At 43.2% G+C, this 22,106-nt stretch overlaps 1 protein-coding gene across 1 annotated transcript in view; it reads right to left on the bottom strand.

Moving 5' to 3' along the window:
- LOC309561068 (FRAS1-related extracellular matrix protein 1-like) overlaps positions 1–22,106 on the bottom strand; it is a 289,377-nt gene that overhangs the window by 250,995 nt on the left and 16,276 nt on the right. Inside the window, 3 exon segments of the mRNA XM_082264797.1 lie at positions 957–1,267; positions 11,391–11,485; positions 13,445–13,694. Coding sequence (XP_082120923.1) covers positions 957–1,267; positions 11,391–11,485; positions 13,445–13,666 — 628 coding nt within the window. The 5' untranslated portion in view covers positions 13,667–13,694.

The following is a 22,106-nucleotide window of genomic DNA, read 5'->3' as shown; positions in this document are numbered from 1 at the left end:
CCAATGATGGGGCACTAGTCCTCCCACTGAAACCAACAATGGGGCACTACTTCTCCCACTGACACCAAAAAAAGGTCACAATTCCTCCCACTGTCACCAACAATGGGGCAGAATTTCTCCCACTGACACAAACCATGGGGCAGAATTTCTTCCATTGACATCAACGGTGGGGCATAATAACTTCCATTGACACCCACAATGGGGCATTATTCCTTCTGTTGATACCAACGATGGGCCACTATTTCTCCCACTGTCACTAACAAGGGAGCACTACTCCTCCCACTGACACCAACAAAAGGGCACAGTTCCCCACACTGCCACCAACAATGGAGCACAATTCCTTCCATTGACACCAATGATAGGGCAGAGTTTTTGCCATTGACACTGAGGATGGGGCACTATTTCTCCAACTAAAACCAACAATGGGGCACTATTCAGTCCTCTGACACTAATGATGGGGCACTAGTCCCCCCACTGACACTGGACGCCAGGACATTTTCTATTCTCATTGGCTCTAGTCTGAAAGTCTGAAAGACAGTACACTGACCCTTTGTTAAAAAGTTTGGAGACCCCTGTTCTAAGGGGTCACTATCATTTAAGACTAAGTCAGGGTAAGGTAAAGGTAAGGGGGGTTATTTGATAATAAGTAAAGGGTTGGTTAGCATTTTTTTTTATGTATGAATTTCAGTTTTTGTGTGCAATAGTTCATTTTTCAATTCCCAAAAGACTTAGGGCCATAGCGCGAGCGCCTCAAATGTCCAGTTTACTGTAACTAAAAATAAAGTCCCATTTCCTGGGACTTCAAATGCTGAAATGGATTTCGAGAAATTTTGATACAGAACAGCACAAAAACTCCAGAAGAGGTGAAAACGTATATTATATTTTTTCATACCACAACTCTGGTTCTAAACAGGCTTTGCAATTTGCCCTGCAAAATACGTCATCAATGCACTCACAGTTCCGGACTCGAGAGTGCGGAAGAGATCCAGCAACAAGCCTGCTGTCACGCTTTGAATCCTCGATCACCATCTGACCATAGGCAGGAAGACCCAGTTCAGCTCCAAGGGTCCTGGCCACACAGTTTATCCCTGGTCTTTCCAAACGTTGCTTGAAGGACAAGATGTTTTTGTCCACGGATTTCGATGAAACGCCATAAAACTCTGGAACTTCTAGAGAATTCTCACCGAGAAGAACGATGCCGGCCAATGGCTCTGTAATTGTTACTTCTAAAATAAAACTTTCCACCAATGTCTCCCGTTCAGAAAACCTACGATATAGGAAAAGGAATATAGCAGAGATTAGCTGTAGGAAGTAATTAGGCAAATTCTGTGCTTGCCCATTATATTCCCTATGAATGCTGGAAGTTGTTCATTCATGAAGTGAAAGATTGTTCTACAAAACAGCCATGTCCCCATTTGTCTAATTGTGGACTCATATAAGAAATGCCACACTAACCTGATGGGAGTCATGGGATCTTCCTCTCCCAAGCTCCTCAGCCAAAACCACCAATCGAATTCCCCCTCAAACCCATTCAAAAAGCCAAGAAGTGGGTGCCATTCAAAACCCTCAACATTTGTTGGATATGTTTTATAGGCCTTTTCTTACCATTAAATATTTGATTATCCAGCAATTTTTTTAAGGCGCTCCTCAACTATCACCACAACATTTCCACCCCTAAAGGGACCCACCTTACAGCCCTTCTACCAATAAGGCTGCCACGGACGTTCTACCCTCATCAAGGTCCATCACTACCTTACTCAGTCACTGTAGACCCAGCATTAGGCATTAAAAATTGGCCAGGAAATGCAACCCGGCAAAGGCTTCTTAGGACAGGGTTGACCTGGTTCCGAATTTCCAAGCCAATCGGTATCGCTTGCCAGGATATCCTGGTATCTGAGACACTGACTAGTGACAGTCTGTAAATACAGTGACCAGAGCAATACAGTGTTACCATATTACTATTCTGGGAAGGTGATCAGGATTTTTTTTTTTTTTTTACACTCCATGATTGCTTATAGCTATTCATTTTACAGTTATAAGCAACCATGTTCTTTTGAATAAAACGACCTATTCAGTGCTTACTATTGTGAGCTTCTGTGATTGGCCGCAGCTAATCACATGGTACAGATGGGCTGTCATTGGCCCTGTCTGTACCGTGTGATGACTACGACCAATCACAGAGCTCATCGCAATAGTGCACAATGAAAGACCTGTAACAAAGCCTTTCATTGTGTACAATGGTCAGGTGATCTGCTGTAGTTGGCCACATCGATCATATGATACCGTACAATGATCTGTTATCAGCAATGTCCGGTGGACACGGCAGGGGACAGATCGCACCTGGAGCGCCTCGTGATTCTGGGAGGACGTCATGTGACGTCATCCCACAACAGTGCTCTTGCCCAGCCGTCATTTTACAATAGGCTGTATGGGAAGGGGTTATAGAAGTGAAAAATATTACAGTAAAAAAGTGTAATTCTAAGGCCAATTTTTATTTTAACTTTTTTACAAAGTAGGAAATGGCCATTACCTTATTCAGATATTATTATAATTTTTTATCTAGTGCTTGTATCCCATTGGTAACGTTTTCCTTCACTTCCCAACAAGATGCAGGAGGTGAGATAAAAATATATACAAGGGTAGGGAAAATCTCTTTGGTACAGGTGTCCCCATCAAGAGATTCCCCTCACCTCCTGTTCTGGTGCCAATGGTTTCCCATTACTTTCAATCTTGGTAACTATCACAATGGTAACCAGGACAAATAGAAAGGATAAGAAAGACAGCCTGATAGTTAACATCCTGTCCCACACTATTGCCAAAAATCTGCTTTTAATAGTTAAGGGTCTACTTATGAAAAGAAAATGTGAATAATCCCTGTAATGTGTCTGATATGTACATTTCCTTTAGTCATCAGCACCACCTAGTGGCCATAATGCATTATTTGCCTGATTGTGGTATTTCAGGAATATACAGCATTATGGCCACTAGACAGAGCTGATGAGCATAGGAAATTCACAGATTAGGAACAATACAGGGAATGTTTGGGACAGCTGGGCCCACAGCTATTTTGTTAAATTAATACACTATATTACCAAAAGTATTGGTACGCCTGCTTTTACACACACACATGAGCTTTCATGGCATCCCAGTCTTAGTCCGTAGGGTTCAATATTGAGTTGGCCCATCCTTTGCTGCTATAAAAGCTTCAACTCTTCTGGGAAGGCTGTCCACAGGGTTTAGGAGTGTGTCTATGGGAATTAAAAAAGAATAGCGCGCAAATGCAAAAGAAATTACTACCAAATCTGAAGAGAGTCCATAAATAAAAATGGGGGTTTGGTCCCACCATATGGCCATATCGTGCTCAAGCCCACTACTGCGTCAAAGTACCCCATTATCAGTGGGTCCTACACTATCGATGAAAAAGAGATGAATCCAGCCCTTCTAACCCTTGGAGATAACACTCCTTGCTGGGGAAGATGTGCAAATGCACTACAGGGGACTCCTCCCATATCCACTTGATGGTGGACACTGATTGAGTACAGGTGTGTGTGGGGGGTGGGGAGGGCTGCTCAACCTCGATAGTCTGGTCAGACCGAATACATAATAAACAGGCCTGTTTATTATGTATTCGGTCTGACCAGACTATCGAGGTTGAGCAGCCCTCCCCACCCCCCACACACACCTGTACTCAATCAGTGTCCACCATCAAGTGGATATGGGAGGAGTCCCCTGCAGTGCATTTGCACATCTTCCCCAGCAAGGAGTGTTATCTCCAAGGGTTAGAAAGGCTGGATTCATCTCTTTTTCATGGATAGTGTAGGACCCACTGATAATGGGGTACTTTGACGCAGTAGTGGGCTTGAGCACGATATGGCCATATGGTGGGACCAAACCCCCATTTTTATTTATGGACTCTCTTCAGATTTGGTAGTAATTTCTTTTGCATTTGCGCGCTATTCTTTTTTAATATACATGTCTTTTGGTTCATAGCTGCAGCAGCTTTGGAAATACATGGGTATGCTCCCCCAAATTTTTTGCCTGTGTCTATGGGAATGTTTGACCATTCTTCCAGAAGCGCATTTGTGAGGTAAGGCACTGATGTTGGAGAGAAGGCCTGGCTTGCAGTCTCCGCTCTAATTCATCCCAAAGGTGTTCTATTGGTTTGAGGTCAGGACTCTGTGCAGGCCAGTCAAGTTCCTCCACCCCAAACTCACTCATCAATGTCTTTATGGACCTTGCTTTGTGCACTGGTCCAAATCATTTGGTGGAGGGGGGATTATGGTGTGGGGTTGTTTTTCAGGGGTTGGGCTTGGCCCCTTAGTTCCAGTTAAGGGAATTCTTAAGGAGTCAGCATACCAAGACATTTTGGACAATTTCATGCTCCCCCTTTGTGGGAACAGTTTGGGGATGGCCCCTTCCTGTTCCAACATGACTGCAAACAGGCATTACTAATGGCACTTTTCCACTGCAAGTACCGGCTCGGCTCCACTCGGCCCTGCTTGGCTCGGTTTGGTTTTCTGCGCCATAATATGCACTGATTGAAATCTTTGATGAGCACCGATTGGCATCCCTGGTGGCCAGGGGTTGGCATCCCTGGTGGGTCCTAGTGGGCATCCCTTGTGGGCTCTGATGGGTTTGCACTGCTAATCAATGTGGTGATTATCAGCGCAGACCCCCCTGTCAGGAGAGCCGCCGATTGGCTCTTCTCTAATCTAGCCTTGTCAGCGCGAACCAAGGAAAACCGATAAACGGCACATCCTGGTTACTATATGACCAGCTGTGATTGGTCACAGCTGATCACATGGTAAAGAGCCTACGTCATAGGCTCTTTACCGTTATTGGAGATGCGGTGTGTTAGAGTGACACACCGCACAACCAATCGCCGCTCCGCGCGCCCTCGTGGGCGCACGTGGGCGCGCGCAAGTGGCTTATCCTGCTGGATATCATATGATGCCCAGTCAGGATAACTTAACCACTTTAAAGCCGTCATTCTGCTATATGGTGGGTGGGAAGTGGAGTGCTGGGCTTGGTTTGGAAGACCACCAGATTTTTAGAAGTTTGCTCAGCTCTAATAATAGTAATAATATATTTCATGAGCAACAAGAAAATGATACTAATTGTGACATAGTGGCATTTTGAAGACTTTAGACAATGAAATGGGTCTGCTGTCCTGGGATTTTATTGTTTTTTAACCACAAAACAGCCTTTGATCAAAGAGACCGCACAGGCATTTGCGTCTGGTTTGGAAAATGCAGACGACTACAATCAGCGGTGGTGGAAATAGTTATTGGTGATTTATAACCATGGTTCGCCTTTTCTAGTGAATAATTCTGTTGGCATTTAAAGTTCCAGACTGGCCTTTGCATTATTTTGACAGAACAGACAGATGAATAGTCTGGAGGTGTCACAAAAAAATATTTTTTGGATGCTTTTTATAGTAGATGTAAACCCAAACTGGATGATATTTAGTTTGCTACAGAAATGCGTATTTTAAACAGTTGCCATTTTGTTATATAATACTTGTCTCTTTTTTTTTTTCTTCTTTTTCTATCTACAGATCTCCTATCTGTAGGACACAACTTCTCCAGACCTCTCAAAAGAAACTCGAGGAAATCAAACATCTTTGGTAGAAAATCAAAAAATACTTTAATTATATACGGTACACCCAAGATGCCAAACAATAAACATAATATATTTTAACAAAAAAAAAAGAAAAAATTACAACTTTATTTATTTATTATTTTTTTTAAAGAATAAATAAATCTGTAAAATAAAAAAATAATAATATTAATATGTACATTTTATTGTTTGGCACCTTAAAATTCCATTGCGTGTAGAGTATATAATTAACCACTTTAGCTCCGCTCACATTGCTGCTACTGCAGCAATGTGGCTCGTTATCGTCCAGCGACGTAGACCTACGTCACTGGACTCCGCCCCTTGTGGGCGGCGCGCGCGCGCCGCCGGGGGCTCGCGCGCGCCGCCGGGGGCTCGCTCCCGCTGTGTTCAGTCACAGCGGGAGTCGGGCCAGGGGAGGAGCAGCGGCGATCGCCGCCGCTCTTCCCCGATCGTCGGGGAATCGAGTCTGGAGATCCGCCGGCTTGTGTAAACAGAGCGGGGGGATCTCCTAAGTGACAGGCAGGGACAGATTGCAGGGTTCAGCAAAGCTGAACCTGCGATCTGTCCCTGACTCACTCAGTCACCTCCCCCCACACATGTTAGTAAGCACCAGGCATACATTAACCCCTCCCTCTCCAATAAAATTAACCCCTTCCCTGCCAGTGTCATTTTTACAGTAACAGTGCATATATATAGCACTGATTACTGCAGTAATGTCACTGGTACCCCCAAAAGTGTCAAAAATGTCAGTTAGGGGTCCGATCTGTCTGCCGCAATGTCGCAGTCCCGCAAAAAAAATCGCAGATCGCCGCCATTACGCGTTAAAAAAAAACACCAAAAATGACAGAAATCTTTCCCTTAGTTAGTAAACGCAATAACTTTTGCGCAAACCAATCAAAATACGCTTATTGTTTTTACCAAACATAGGTAGCAGCAAACAAATTGGCCAAAAATTTAAAAAAATTTTGATTTTTACATTTTTTTGGGGGGGGAATTTCATATAAAAAAATGTGAAAAATATTGTTATTTTTTCAAAATAAATGCTATTTTTTTGTTTATAGCGCAAAAAGTAAAAATCGCACAGGTGATCAAATACCACCAAAAGAAAGCTCTGTTTATGGGGAAAAAGGGACGTAAATTTCGTTTAGGTACGGCGTCGCACGACCACGCAATTGTCAGTTAAAGTCGCATAGCACCGAATCGCAAAAAGTGGCCTGGACGTAAGACAGCAAAATCCTCCGGTGTTAAAGTGGTTAAGGATGCTAAACAAACGTCATATATTTTTATACACAGTGGTGTAGTGGTTAGCCCTTTCACCTAGCAGCGAGAGGGTCGCTGGTTCAAATCCCAACCATGACACTACCTGCCTGGAGTTTGCATGTTCTCCCTGTGCCTGTGTGGGTTTCCTCCGGGTACTCTGGTTTCCTCCCACACTCCAAAGACATGCTGGTAGGTTAATTGGATCCTGTATAAAATTGGCCCTAGTATGTGAATGTATGTATGTGAGTTAGGGACATTAGATTGTAAGCTCCTTGAGGGCAGGGACTGATGTGAATTTGCAATGTATATGTAAAGCGCTGTGTAAATTGACAGCGCTATATAAGAACCTGAAATAAATAGACTGACACAAAGTGGTACATAATTGTGGAAGATAAATGGTTTTTACATTTTTTTTACAAATAAATATGTGAAAAGTGTGGCGTGCATTTGTATTCACCCCCCTTTACTTTGTAGAACACCTTTCCCTGCAGATACAGCTTTTTGTGGATGTCTCTACCAGCTTTGCACATCTAGAGAGGGAGATTTTTGCCCATTCTTCTTTGCAAAATATCTGAAGCTCTGTCAGATTGGATGGAGAGCGTCTGTGAACAGCAATTTTCAAGTCTTGCCGCAGATTTTCAATTGGATTTAGGTCTGGACTTTGACTGGGCCATTCTAACACATGAATATATATAAAATACAGAGGTCTATCTCGAGACGTGAGACCTTTTGGATTTATGAGCTTAAATGTTACAGACCGAAAGGCCACAATATAGACTGGGACATCAATTCTCATATTAACAACAGTTAATATATATAGCTAGTATTTACTCTCTTATTTCATTTATGGGCATGGAACATCTCAATATACACATTATCACACTCATATACCATATGGTTTTTAATTGTTGTGAAAATCTTTTACTGTTTTTATTATAAAACATATGTAAGTTTTAAATTGATATAACCTTCAGTAACTGAAGATGTTATACATGCTATAATGTAGGTTTCAGTTTTTTAATGCATTTATATTGCAATCCGATCAGTGTCACCATTAGGGAAAGTGCCCAGAGGTCACTTCCGGTGTCACCGTCAGTATTGCAGATACCAGTTGAATTTTTAATTTTTAACATTTTAATAAAGATTTTTATTTATGTAAATACTATTAACTTTATATAGGAGAATCATCCCCTGAGATGTATTTTATATATGCATATCCAGTTTAACTTTCAGGAATTAGTGGCCGATGGGGAGGAGCCGATACTAGAAAAGGCAAGGGTATTATATACCGCCAGATATCCAATGCCAGAAACATGGTAGTTTAGTTTTAACTAAATATAGGAGACCACCCCGATATCGGACCATTAATATTTGAGGTTGCACTAGAAAACTGAAACCAAGGGTCCCGCAATTAACTTCCGGCGCCTCCTCTGCTGACACCGGAAGTGACGCGGCTCCTTTCAGAATAAATAGGACGGAAGTGACGGCGCGCGAGAACCTCCTTTCTCCGAAGACAGCCAATTAGGCGGAAACGCGTCAGACAGGAGGCGTGCCGTCACCACGTCGCTGGGGATCCGGACTGCAGCCGGACCCTAGTCATACAGGAATTCCTTACGCTTTTCTACCATACATTTCATGTAAGTGCAATTTCATTTTTAATAAAGTTTACACTAAGGATAATGCACTATAGCAGTCATTCCTTTTTACATGTTATGCTGGAACGATACGATCCTTCCCAACGCTTACTATAAGCGGCTACCAGTGCCATCGGAATACAGGATCTTATCTGCCCGTGAGCAGCGCAATAGTATTCGGTGTCCATATGCACCAGAGGCTGATAAGGACCAATTGGATACAGAGACATACCCGTCCAAGAGGGACGCAATTACGCATATTATCTATATCCATCTGGTAAGAAGCCCAGCAGGCTATTTTATACGCACGGTGGGGAGCACCTTTTGATTTGGGAGCACCTGGGATTGTTTGTTTCCTTTAAGGAGAGCACTTATTTCATTCCGTCCGGTAAGGAGGAATTCTAACAGGTGGAGGGAATTCAAGTCACGTATTGCTTTTGAACACCATCCATCACCAACCACATCACCGAAAATTGTTTCAACATAGACACATTAGTGTCTTGGGACTTTTCCTCACATATGTTTATATGTTAGAGATTTGCACCTATATTGTATATATTTGAGGTTGCACATCATTTGTTTGCATTTTTGCACATATTTCAGATATAGCGCACCACCAATTACACACATTAACACATGAATATGCTTTGATCCAAACCATTCCATTGTAGCTCTGGCTGTATGTTTCGGGTCGTTGTCCTGCTGGAAAGTAAACCTCCGCCTCAGTCTCAAGTCTTTTGCAGACTCTAACAGGTTTTCTTCTAAGATTGCCCTGTGTTTGGCTCCATCCGTCTTCCCATCAACTCTGACCAGCGTCCCTGTCCCCGCCAAAGAAAAGCATCTCCACAACATGATGCTGCCACCACCATGTTTCACAGTTGGGATGGTGTGTTCAGGAAGATGTGCAGTGTTAGTTTTCCCCCACACATAGCGTTTTGCTTTTAGGCCAAAAAGTTCAGTTTTGGTCTCATCTGACCAGAGCCCCTTCTTCCACATGTTTGCTGTATCCCCCACATGGCTTCTCCCAAACTGCAAACGGGACTTCTTATGGATTTCTTTCACCAATGGCTTTCTTCTTCTCACTCTTCCATAAAGGACAGATTTGTGGAGTGTAGGACTAATAGTTGTCCTGTGGACAGATTCTCCCACCTGAGCTGTGGATCTCTGCAGCTCCTCCAGAGTTCCCATGGGCCTCTTGGCTGCTTCTCTGATGAATGCTCTCCTTGCCCGGCCGGTCAGTTTAGGTGGACGGCCATGTCTTGGTAGGGTTTGCAGTTGTGCCATACTCTTTCCATTTTCAGATGATGAATTGAACAGCGCTCCGTGAGATGTTCAAAGCTTGGGATATTTTTTATAACTTAATCCTGCTTTAACCTTCTCCACAACTTTATTCCTGACCTGTCTGGTGTGTTCCTTGGCCTTTATGATGCTGTTTGATCACTAAGGTTCTCTAACAAACCTCTGAGGGCTTCACAGAACAGCTGTATTTATATTGAGATTAAATTACACACAGGTGGACTCTATTTACTAATTAGGTGACTTCTAACGGCAATTGGTTCCATTAGATTTTAGTTAGGGGTATCAGAATAAAGGGGGGTGAATACAAATGCACGCCACACTTTTCACATATTTATTTGTAAAAAATGGGGCCCGGTTGCTATTCCAACCCCTGTAGTTACGCCCCTGTATCTGGTGAGTTCGCATCCATAGTGGAATCACTTTTTTTTGCACGTGAGACGGTGTTTGGAAGTTGAAACTTGTAATAAGGAAGACTTCAACGATTTTACGAGTCAAAGAGTTTTGGTGCATTATTAACACAAAGAACAGCACTGGGTGTTTCACATCATATGGACTTTATTTTATGTTCTAATGATAATAGTTGTTGTTTTCTCACAGCGCTACTTGTAGAGAGTGATAGACTGTCATTTCCCCTTTTTTTTTTGTATGCATTTATGTTTATGGTGGCAGCAGTGGGGATTTGGTCACATACGGGTATTTACACCTAATTGTGAGTGGCGCAGTATTGATTTCTTTTTTTTTTTTATTCTTTTTTTTTTTGGATTTTTAATTTTTTTTTTTGGATTATTATAGAGTAAAGTTTAGTGTAGCGCTAATCAATAAAATTGAATGTTAAATAAAACATCATTGTGAGTAACCACCAATAATGAATATAAAGTCCAAGATATGAAGCAAAAAAGGATGTGTATAGACAAGTCCCAAAAGCAAGTGAATTTAGGGATTCCAAGACACGAATGTTATCCAGGTGTTATATAGTGTGCATTCTTCTTGTGACACCGCAGGAAAGTGCAAGTAGGGGACACCACAAAGTGAAGGTAATGGGAGGCAGCTTACCAAAACGCCGTCCTTTGATGACGAAACGCGCAGCGGCACCAGACGCCACATACACAATTTTATTGATTAGCGCCATACTATTGTTGTGGCGTGTGTACATGGCATCTGGTGCCGCCGACGCGTTTCGTCATCAAACGAAGGTGTTTTGTTAAGCTGCCTCCCATTACCTTCACTTTGTGGTGTCCCCTGCTTGCACCTTCCCGCGGTGTCACAAGAAGAATGCACACTATATAACACCTGGATAACATTCGTGTCTTGGAATCCCTAAATTCACTTGCTTTTGGGACTTGTCTATACACATCCTTTTTGCTTCATATCTTGGACTTTTTATTCATTATTGGTGGTTACTCACAATGATGTTTTATTTAACATTCAATTTTATTGATTAGCGCTATACTATTGTTGTATTTATGTTTATTGGATCACTGTCTGTTGGTCTAGTGTCAGCAGCTTTCACTTTGTATCACTTTATTTCATTTTTTTAGCGCAGAAATTTCCCGTCATTTTTTATAGAGTAAAGTTTACCTGTACACCCTGAGCATCACCTGATCGACATCCAGCATGGGGGATCCATTGTGTGTGTATCGCACTTCATCCGGCAGGAAGTGACAATCAAATCCCTGCAAGAGAACGGAAGCCGAAAGACCTTCAGAGGTTCCGAAAAAAACAAATTGCTACAAAAACATTACTTGTCTCTTCTATGGCGAGCTTCAATAAGGAACTATGATTACAGGCAAAACCCATTCTGTTTATCAGTGTCAGTTCACACATATCCACTGCGGGTTCCCGCATCGCATTCAAATCGCAGGCAGCGCACACTGCCATATGCGAATCACTCGGGGTGTCAATACAAAGTTAACAACACCCCCAGATCAGTTCGCATATCGCAGTGTGAACTGTCAGTTCGGACAGGAATCGGATCGTATAGGTGTGAACACCCATGGGATCCGATTCTGCTGCGGCCCCAAAAAAGGGTCCTGTGCGAGTTTTGTCCGAATCCGATGCAAATTCAGCCATACAATCTGTATGGCTGAAATCGCATCGCACAGACATCGCATGTGATTTTCAGAGCGAATCACATGCAATGTCTGTCATCGCTATAGTGTGAACCGGGACTAAATGTCCGTTTGGTCACCCATTTGGCTGATAAATGGTGGCGCCCTCTCTGGTCATCTCATACATTTCATGAACACCAAGAATAATCCTCTTTTATGTATTTTTTATGTCTTGTATTGAACTGAAAGAGGTTATCATTTATCTTGTAGTAGGCTGACATCTAGTGGCAGTTTTGGCCCACTGCGGCTTGTTTACTATGTGATTTTGGTATCGTCCTCCTGTTTAGTGCTAGTTAGTTACATTACATAGTTAGTCAGGTTGAAAAAAGACACAAGTCCATCTGGCTCAACCAATAATAAAAAAAAAAAAAACAGTAATGAAAACCCAACCATACAATACCATTCGTTCAGTCCTAGCTACTGTAGACCCTTTCCACTCTTTGGTGTCCGTTTATGAAACCAACTCATCTCGGATCATTTTTAGTTGATGAAAAAGAGACGGTCATGTTCTCTGCTGATCATCACAATACACAAAGAATCTGTCATTGTTAGACACAGAAACGGCCAGTTTATAAAGCTGCGATCTACGCAAATTTACTGGCGATCTTTGTCAGAATTCACACTCCCAGATTCACCAGTCCAGAGGTGGAGAATCGGGGAGGGAAGACAGATTCGGGGGAGAACTGAGGGGGAAGAAGGAAGATTATTGACTTCCTTCTTCCTCAACCCGACCCCCCAAGACAGTAAACATGTCCCCCTGGCATATATACATGTGTATATATATATATATATATATAAATATATATAAAATGTGTGTGTGTGTGTGTGTGTATATATATATATATATACATACAATATATATATATATATATACACACAATATATATATAACATGTGTGTATGTTTATATGTATACATATATATATATATATATATATATATATATATATATATGTATATGTATATCTATATCTATCTATATATATATAGTGTAGGGGGACTAATTATTTCATTAACATTGGGTGGGGGTCTCCTCTAAGAATGCATTGTGTACTCAGCAGTGATAATTTACCACTGTTTAATAAATGGCCACCAGCCACTTTCTTGTACTGTAATCTCGTTTTTTTCTCACAAGATTACAGACGGTCCATTCACTTTTACACGGATCTCGGCCGTTTTCAGCAGAAAAACTTCTCCTTTGTTCTCCCTGTAAGAAGTGAAGTTCTCCGCTTCATAAACAGGGTTTCCAGAGGAGATAATTTTCCTCTGAGAACTGCCGAGAAGTGAACTCAGTTGGTTTTGCAGAGAGCAGCCTGGATCCTCCTCTTCTCGGGTATCTCTTAGACACTCCTGGCCCCTCCCTCCTGTTGAGTGCCCCCACAGCAAGCAGCTTGCTATGGGGACACCCGAGCCGAGTCACAGCTCCTTGTATCCATTTAGACATGGAGCTGTGGTTCGGCCCTGCCCCCTCTCTCTCCTCATTGGCTAAGAATGGTCACCCTATAAGAAGACTATGTAGCTTACCTGAGGAGACAAAATTCCAACTCGTTGGGTGGTGGGCTCATTCAAGACCACTTCGACCTTGCATGAGTCTCTGTCGCTTGGGATATTGAAGCGTAATTCGTTTTCGGTAATGTGAATGGTTTGGCCTCTTCCAACGGAAACTCCTTTGTTGGTCACAATGAGGACAGAGGCAGCTAATATGTCCCAGGTCCACAGGAAGAACAGGAACACCACCCTAGACATTTTCTGCAGATGATTACGACTTGTATCCCTGAAAGAAACATGAAAATCAAAGCTTTGGCTAGTGGTTACTGTGCCCTCTTATGGCTGATAGGGTTGGAGGGAAGTACTAAGTGTTGAATACTGAGGCCGGGTGCTGTAATGTTTTTAGGAAGCCATGGACAGCACCCCGCCGACCCCCCCACCCCACCAGCCATGATCTGCCTGCATTAAATAGAGAAGCACAGAGTCTTAACCCCTTTCCCTCCGAGTGTACACATATTTGAGTGCTCGCGCCCTCATTAGGCAGTGGGGAAGCCGATCCACGGGACCGGCAGCCCCAATTGCCGCCAGGCACCCGTAATAGCTCCCCGTGGCGAGAGAATGACGGTCTGCTGTTGTAAACACAGCAGACCATTGTTCTCTCAGGAATGAACACAGAGCTCCTGTGTTCCTCCTATTTAGGATCACAGGTCTCTGTGTTGATTCCACAAGCCCATCCCCCTACAGCTAGGTACAGCATTGCACGGTCACGCAATTGTCCGTTAAAGTAACGCAGTGCCGAATCGCAAAAAATTACCTGGTCATTAAGGGGGCAAATCCTTTCCGGGGCTGAAGTGGTTCAATGTGTTAAAATTAGCTTTATCTTCGTCATGAAGGGGTTAAGATAAAATTTAAGTTAAAGAGGTTGTAAACCTATTCAACATTTTTTTTTTTTTCTTGCAACCTGTAAAAGAAACACATAATGAGCTAGTATGCATCGCATACTAGCTCATTATGCAATACTTACCTTAGAACGAACCCCCGCCGTCCCGTCCGCTTACCTGCATGACGGGAGACATGTCCAGTCGCCCGTCATCCGGGATCGCGGCATCCGGCCATCTGATTGGCCGGAGCCGCGGTGACATCACTCCTGCGCATGCGCACGGGAGCCGACAGTCACGGCACGGGGCTCTGAAGAAACGGCACCAGCGGCCGTTCCTTCAGAGCGCATGCGCCAGTGACGTCACTGGCTGCATGTAAGGTAAATATCTCCTAAACGGTTCATGTTTAGGAGATATTTACAGTACCTATAGGTAAGCCTTAATATAGGCTTACCTATAGGTAAAATTGTCAGAGGAGGGTTTACTTTCTCTTTAAACTAAAGTTAAATATATAACTTTTGAAGGAATACATGATGTCTGTACTTTAATCGAGCTGAAAACATGACATAAGACGATCGGCAGTGACCGTCAACTCAGCATCTTTGAGCGTCTCCCATGACACCGGCAATTATGGAAATGAATCAGACAGAGTTACATTATCAGCTGGAATGGAAAACAAGTCCATCCTTTGCTGGCACGCGTTGCCGTCCCCGGTCCCAGCACTGATCTACGCTGGAAATTTGCTTCAATTACTTATTTATGGCGAGCCGCGAGCAGGACTCCCTCACTTTTTTTTTTTTTGTTTTTTATTTTACTGGAGTTTGTTGTAGTGTTAGTAATTGATCTCCCGAACCCCCAGGCCTACTTATTGAATCCAGCATTGATTAATATTTAATGGAACCTGTTTGCTTGGATGATTCACATCCTCGGAACTGTATGAAGGGATGGAGTTTTTTTTTCCTTTTTTTTTTTTTAAAGCAAGTTGTACACGAGACATCAGTTACACCTCACCCTTTTGGTTGGCGGTTTGGCTCCTTTTGCCGTAAGAGGTAACCACAAACTTAATTTACGGTGAATCAACCCATTATCAACAGTGTAACCGATTCTCCAATGACTAATTCTCAATAGGGTCAGCTAAGGATCTAAATTGAGAATTTTGCCACATTAATTAACCACTTCATAGCCAATGACTTCATGGGTGATTTATAAAAAAAAAAAAAAAAAAAATGCCATGCCTGCCATCTGTCTTTGTTTCCATAAATAAAACATTTGAAAAAATATATAAAAATGCCAAAGCAATTCACCAAGTAAAAGTGTATGCACATTCTTTTTTCGTGAATGGGGAAAAATAACAAATGTTAGTAGGCTTTTTCCTTTGTTCGATTAATGATTTTCATTGATTTAAAATGAAAAAATACCAAATTTGGCCACTAGATGGTGCTAAGTGTAATAGGAACTAGGGATCCTCCGATTATTGGCAACACCGATATATAGGGGGGGGCCGATATGCACTTTCCCGATGTGAAGAACGGCCATTTGCTGGGACATTCGCCACGGGCTACTGGAGGTGTGTAGAGGCCAGACTCCTGCCCACAGACTATGGGCCCTGGCTTGTAGGGGAGTGCACCTCTGTGTGGGGGTATATGCTGGAGGACCATGGAAGTAGTGTTGCTTTGGACTCAAATCCATGTCACCCCAAGATACAGACTCTGAGACTGGGATCAATGTTACAGGCCTAAAGCTGCCTGTTGCAGCAGAGGACTTCTCCACACAATGAGAGACTAAAGAGATGCTAATGACGTCAAACTCAGCAATTGTCTACTGTGGGGATGTGTATTGACATTTATAGTAAGGTGTTTTGAAAACGAAGACGGGCAGTCTGCGAGCCTACGTCTTCTGCTGTCATCTGTTTAGAGGTGGTTTTGTCTTTACACCTCTAGGAATACGTATTCGGCTTTGTTTTGGGGGCTTGTTGTTTGTTGAGTTAATTATGATAATGTTGCAGTCTCATTCACCTATTGTCTCTTTCCAGATGACCAAGGTATGTTGACTATGTTCTGTATGTAATTGCATTTGCAGATGATAATGAAATCAAACACATGAGACTGTATATATTGGAAGTGAGTTGTTGAATAAAGTGTCTTTTGTTTTACCCTTCATCGAGCTTAGGCTGATGTTTGGGGGGAATTGAGGGGCCAGGTCACTGCATCAGGTGAGATTCTGGAGACCTAAGACAGAAATACTTGGTCCAAGTATTGGGGATCTGTTACACCCGATATATCGGAATCGGCCCCTGAGGTTACCGATATTGCCGATATTTAGAGAAAGTGCTTGTACCGGAGTGATGCCTGCAGCTAGAGGCTGACTTGTAATGACAACCATTGTGGCTGAGAAGCCACTCGGCTGTCATTACAAGGAGCGGGAGGGGCCGCCCCCCCCACCTCCCGCCGCCTTCCGCGGCTCGCCCGGGTCTCCCGTCCCACCGGGAGGCCCGGGTATCCTACCTCCACCGCCGCCGAAGAGAAGACCCGATCAAAGCCGCATTCGGCTCTGAACGGGTCTCCATGTAAGAAACCTGGAAGTGATGTCATAACATCACTTCCGGGCACTCAGCGCCGAATTAAAAAAACTGACAGCATTCAAAACAGCCAAACTTGGCATTTTGAATGCTTTTCAGCGCCAAGGAGATCCCTCCAAAAGGAGTACCTTTGGAAAAAAAATAAATAAATTTTTACATGTCCGAAAATATCGACCGATATCGGTATCCGATGACCAAAATATCGGTATTGTCATTAAAAAAAACGATATCGGTCGATCACTAATAGGAACACAAACAACTGAAATAGGAGCAATGAAAAACCCTTAGCCTTGCAGTAGCCTCCCTCCCCAATGCAGGGAGTAATGGGTAAGGTAATATACTTAACTTATTTTCTGCTCCCCTAGGCAGCTGGCACTCTATAATAATATCCAAATATTGCTCTAAGACAAGAATAATTTTCCAAAAAATATCAAATCCAAAAAAGGAAATAATATAAGGAAATAATATAAATAATATTTAAAATAAATAATAATATAAATAATAAATAATGTAATAAAACAGTCCCAAGCAGCTAGCACATAATCCTATTGGTAACGGATGGTACTAAGCAATTCAATCAAATCGACAGCAGTGAGGAAAGACTACAACAGTGTGTAGATATAGAAATAAAAAGCGATCATTTCGCAAACATCGCTAAAAAAGTTTATTTTTTACCAAAAAGAAGCTATACACACAGGGTACTCACAATATCTCCACAACAATGAGCATGGTCTCACAAAGATAATGGCTAAGACTTGTTTCCAACCAATAACATGGCCAACCTCCAGTGGCGTGTTGTATCTGCGTCACGTGGCTAAGCACCTCCCAACACGTTTCGTCATATGTGACATCATCAGCTGGCACTCTATGTTGTCCCATACTTGAGGTTGTGGTGGGACCTTTGCCTGAGGAAGAAGCACACATGCTTCAAATGCGCGCACGTCCCACTCCACCTTTTACCCAGAAGAAAAGTTAGCGGCTCTTCTCTGAGGGACACTGTGTACCCGGAAGTGCTGGGAGCCGCCAGCATAGCCAGGCCCAGTAAAGATACCCCGGATCCCCACTGCTCGTCCTCCCACTGGAGTGGATGAACCCTTTACATGCTGGGTTACCATGGCCATCCTGTGAGTTTGCATTTGTCTGTTGTTATTAAACGCATTTTTTATACTGCACTTAGATGACGCTGCTCTCCTTTCTCTTTTGGTGGGCCCTTGGCATCCTACTGTAACCAGAATCGCTGTTACTGGACTATGCAGCATCTGAAATGTATTATTGTTAAATTGCCTGACAGCAGTTTTTTTTTCCATCACAAGATAGAGCTTCCATGAACCTTGATCCTAAAACACAGAACACTGAATGCTGGGAGATGTAGTTTGGGCTATGAGCAATGCCATAGGTGATAAAGAAACTACAAGATCCAATGTGCTTGGTGGCAGGAGGAGCCCAGAGGAAGGCATATGAATAGAAAAGCCCGGGAAAGAACAGGGGTTGTTAGGAGATTGCCGCCAGCAAGTGGAGAGTGGAAGGAACTGCTGATGAGAGAGAGACGGAGAAAGAACTTAGGAGGCCGGTTAGTGACTGCATGCTGGATTACCGTCTGCATTGCTCAGAGAGCCACTTGCTTAACTGCAGTTGGCTGGAAAGAAACTTAGGGAATGCCCACACCTGGCTGCTTTCCCCAGGTCCCTCTCTGAGGCCTGCCACTTTGCCGTTCGGGATCCAGAGCATAAAGCCCTGCTTAGTGGTCTGATACTGCAGCCGCTGGATCGCTCCAGAGATGCTGACAGACAGCTATTGTGCCTCTAGGTTCTCCATTCACCAGTCGGTTATGGACACATTATTGTCTTGTTTTCAGGCTTTGTGCATGTGGTCATGGAAAATTTATCACCCTTTGCCTTTCACTATAACTTTGCACTTACCTGCTTTTGAGCACCACTGGACCGGTTTGGCCAGAGTCTATACTGCAGAACATTTACCCTTTACCTGGCCCCTCCCACATCAATGGGCTAAGGAGCCTATTTTTTTTTAGAACTATCCCACTGAGTGTAGGAAGGAACATACAACACCACTAAGTGCACCATCGTTTTTATGGGCCCCAACTGTACATAGTTCACCTGCTGTTAATGACAGTTCCTAGTGTATTGCTAACCAGCTTTACAAAGGGCCCAGTCTTAGCCACCTCATCGCAAGAGCTCATTGTCAACATAGTCTGTAGTTGTGTTGGTATCTGCCTTGGTTGCCTTTTTGCTGCTCATTTGTGAATGTTCTCATGGAAGATTCATCACACTTTGCCTTTCACTATTACTTTGCTCTTGCTGCTATTGAGCACCGCTAGACCTGTTTGGCCAGAGTCTATACTGCAGAACATTTACCCTTTACCTGGCCCCTCCCACATCAATGTGCTAAAGAGCTCATTGTTTCTTAGGACTATCCCACTGAGTGTAGGAATATACAACACCACTAAACGCACCAACGTTTTCATGGGCCCCAACTGTACAAAGTTCACATGCAGTTGAGGACAGTTCCTAATGTATTGGTAACTTTCTTTACAAAGGGTCTAGTCTTAGCCACCTCATCGCAAGAACCCATTGTCAACATAGTTTGTAGCTGTGTTGGTATATGCCTTGGTTGCCTTTTAGCTGCTCATTAGTGAGGAGAGCTACAGTTTACGCTGGTCTGGTTTGAGTAGCTGTAGTACTTTAAATAAATATCTCAAGTGAATCCTTAGTTTATTGTTTATGCTGCTAAATTTTTCACTGCCATACTCTATTTTATCTAATAACTGCTTGACAATATACTTTGTTATTTGCTACAAGGTCTCGAGTGTAATTTCATGTTGACACTAAGGTATAAAAAAGTCACTAACTTAACTCTCCTAACGTGTAAGGTGTCAGTGGTGTTGAGGCGTTTGCCAAAATCAAGGTAAGAACAGAGGACCCGACATCACCAGCGGCTCCGGCGGGGGCGGCACTACATTCTCATACAATGCAGGGACCAGTAGTAAGGGACAAAGTCAGAAAGCTGCGACCAGTCAGGTAGGGAACGAAGAGGCTTTGGGAGACCAGTTACATTAAGAGAAGGAAGAGTGCTGGAACAAGGGATAAGGTAATTATATCATCTTATTTATCATTACCTAAAGGAGCAGTTAACCCTTGCAGTGGGGAGGAGGACCACCAGACACCAGAAGTCCCAAGAGACAAATCTGTGTTCTTGAGTGACTGTGGCATAAAACCAAATCCTTGCTTCACCCTGTACAGATCTGCCCTCCTAAAATACAATTTCTTCCTCCATGCTGCTAAACAAAATTTCCATTAATACCCTCTTATGCAGTCCTCATCAGCTCTATTTCCAACCCTCTACTTTGTCCCCCACCACCTCGCACCCACTAACTCCCTTACTCCTCCTCCTCCCCCCTGCCGAAGGTGGCCAATCCCTTTGAAAACAAGACTGATGCAATTCACGGGGACATCTCCACTTTGGAAATATCTTCCCCAAATAACAAACCCTGTCTAAAACTACATTCAATACTTTCCGCTTTTACTAAGCTGTCACAACAGAAAAAGTTGCCGAACTCTTCTCAGACTCCTGCCTAACCACCTGTCTACTGGATCCAGTTCCCTCGCAACTACTACGTTCACCCTTTTGCTCTATTCTATGCTCTCTCACATCTTCAATATTCCCTCTCTACTGGTTTCTTCCCCTCCCCTTTAAACTACGCACTGGTCACCCCCATACTTAAAAAGCCCTCACTGAACTCAACCAGCCTGAACTTCTAGAATGCCTAGTCAACAACCCTCCAAGCTCCTACCTCTCTGGCAACAACCTTCTTGACCCTTACAGTGTGACTTTCCTGGTTCTCCTCCTACATATCACAACGTTCCTCTAGTGTTGCTTATAATTATGATGCCTCCTCTCCTCCTCCTTTTTATCTAGGGGTCCTCCAAGGCTCTGTCCTCGGACCCCTTCTCTTTTCTATCTACACCTCCTCCCTTGGTCACTTGCTAACCTCCCACGGCTTCCAGTACCATTTCTAAACTGATGACACCCACATGTATTTCTGTATTTATCACCTCACTCTTTAGCCTTTTCTCACATTACTAACTTATTAACTGACATAAGTATGGATGTCACACCACTTCCTCAAACTAAATATTTCTAAAACTGAACTCAAAATATGTCCCCCTGCCCATGCCCTCATCTTTTACTTTTCCATCAAGATTAATAACACAACTATCAGTCCCTCCCCTCATGCCAGGGAGCGAGGTGTAATCCTGGACTTTGACTTGTCCCTTCAGACTAGAGCTGCACGATTAATCGTATGAAAATTGCGATCTCGATTCACCCCCCCTGATGATCTAAACCTGACATATGCTCGATTCTTTGCATAGCTGAACAGCTGTGGGAAAAAAAAAAAAAAAAAAGCCTCCCGGCAAACACCTATCAGCATTAAGTCTCCCAGTAACTATAAACAAAATGATTACATTGTATCTTTTCATTCCCTCTGCCAGAGAGAAAGGAAGTTTAACCTCTTAAAGACTAGACCTTTTTCTGACACTTGTTGCTTGCAAGTTAAAATCAGTTTTTTTTTGCTAGAAAAGTACTTAGAACCCCCAAACATTTTATATATTTTTTTAGCAGAGACCCTACAGAATAAAATGGCGATTGTTGTAATATTTTATATCACACATAAAAAAACGTAACAGTAAAGTTATCCCAATTTTTTTTTGTTACACAGAGAATCGTGAGAGAATCGTGATCTTTATTCCAAGCTAAAAAATCGTGATTCTCATTTTGGCCAGAATCGTGCAGCTCTACTTCAGACCCACTTCTAATCACTGTCCAAATCTTGTAGACTTCACCTCCCCAACATCTCCTCAATATGCCCCTTCTTAACCAGTGAAACCAGCAAGCTTTTCATTTTTTCCCTTGTTATCTCTCAGGTTTGACAATTGCAACTCCTTCCTCGTTAGCCTAATTCTACAGCCACCCCAGTCTATCATGAATGTTGCTGCCAGACTCATCCACCTTACCAAGCGTTCATTGTCCACCACCCCCCTCTTCCAATCACTCCACTGGCTTCAGTGCTGTATTTTGGCCTAGGCCAACAAGGCCCAGGCCTAGGGCAGCACTTTGCAGGGGGGCAGCAAAATAGCCACCCCCGCCTCCATCTGAGACTCTATTAGCCACTGGCTGCTAGAGCCGCCTGGCGTCTAGCAACCAGTGACGTCACACCTTCTTCCAC

The sequence above is a fragment of the Pelophylax lessonae genome (genome assembly GCF_965119305.1).
Source record: "Pelophylax lessonae genome assembly, chromosome: 8".
In the NCBI taxonomy this organism is placed as follows: Eukaryota; Metazoa; Chordata; class Amphibia; order Anura; family Ranidae; genus Pelophylax; species Pelophylax lessonae.
Note: the sequence above shows the minus strand (reverse complement) of the source record. Positions and strands in the feature narration are given on the sequence as shown.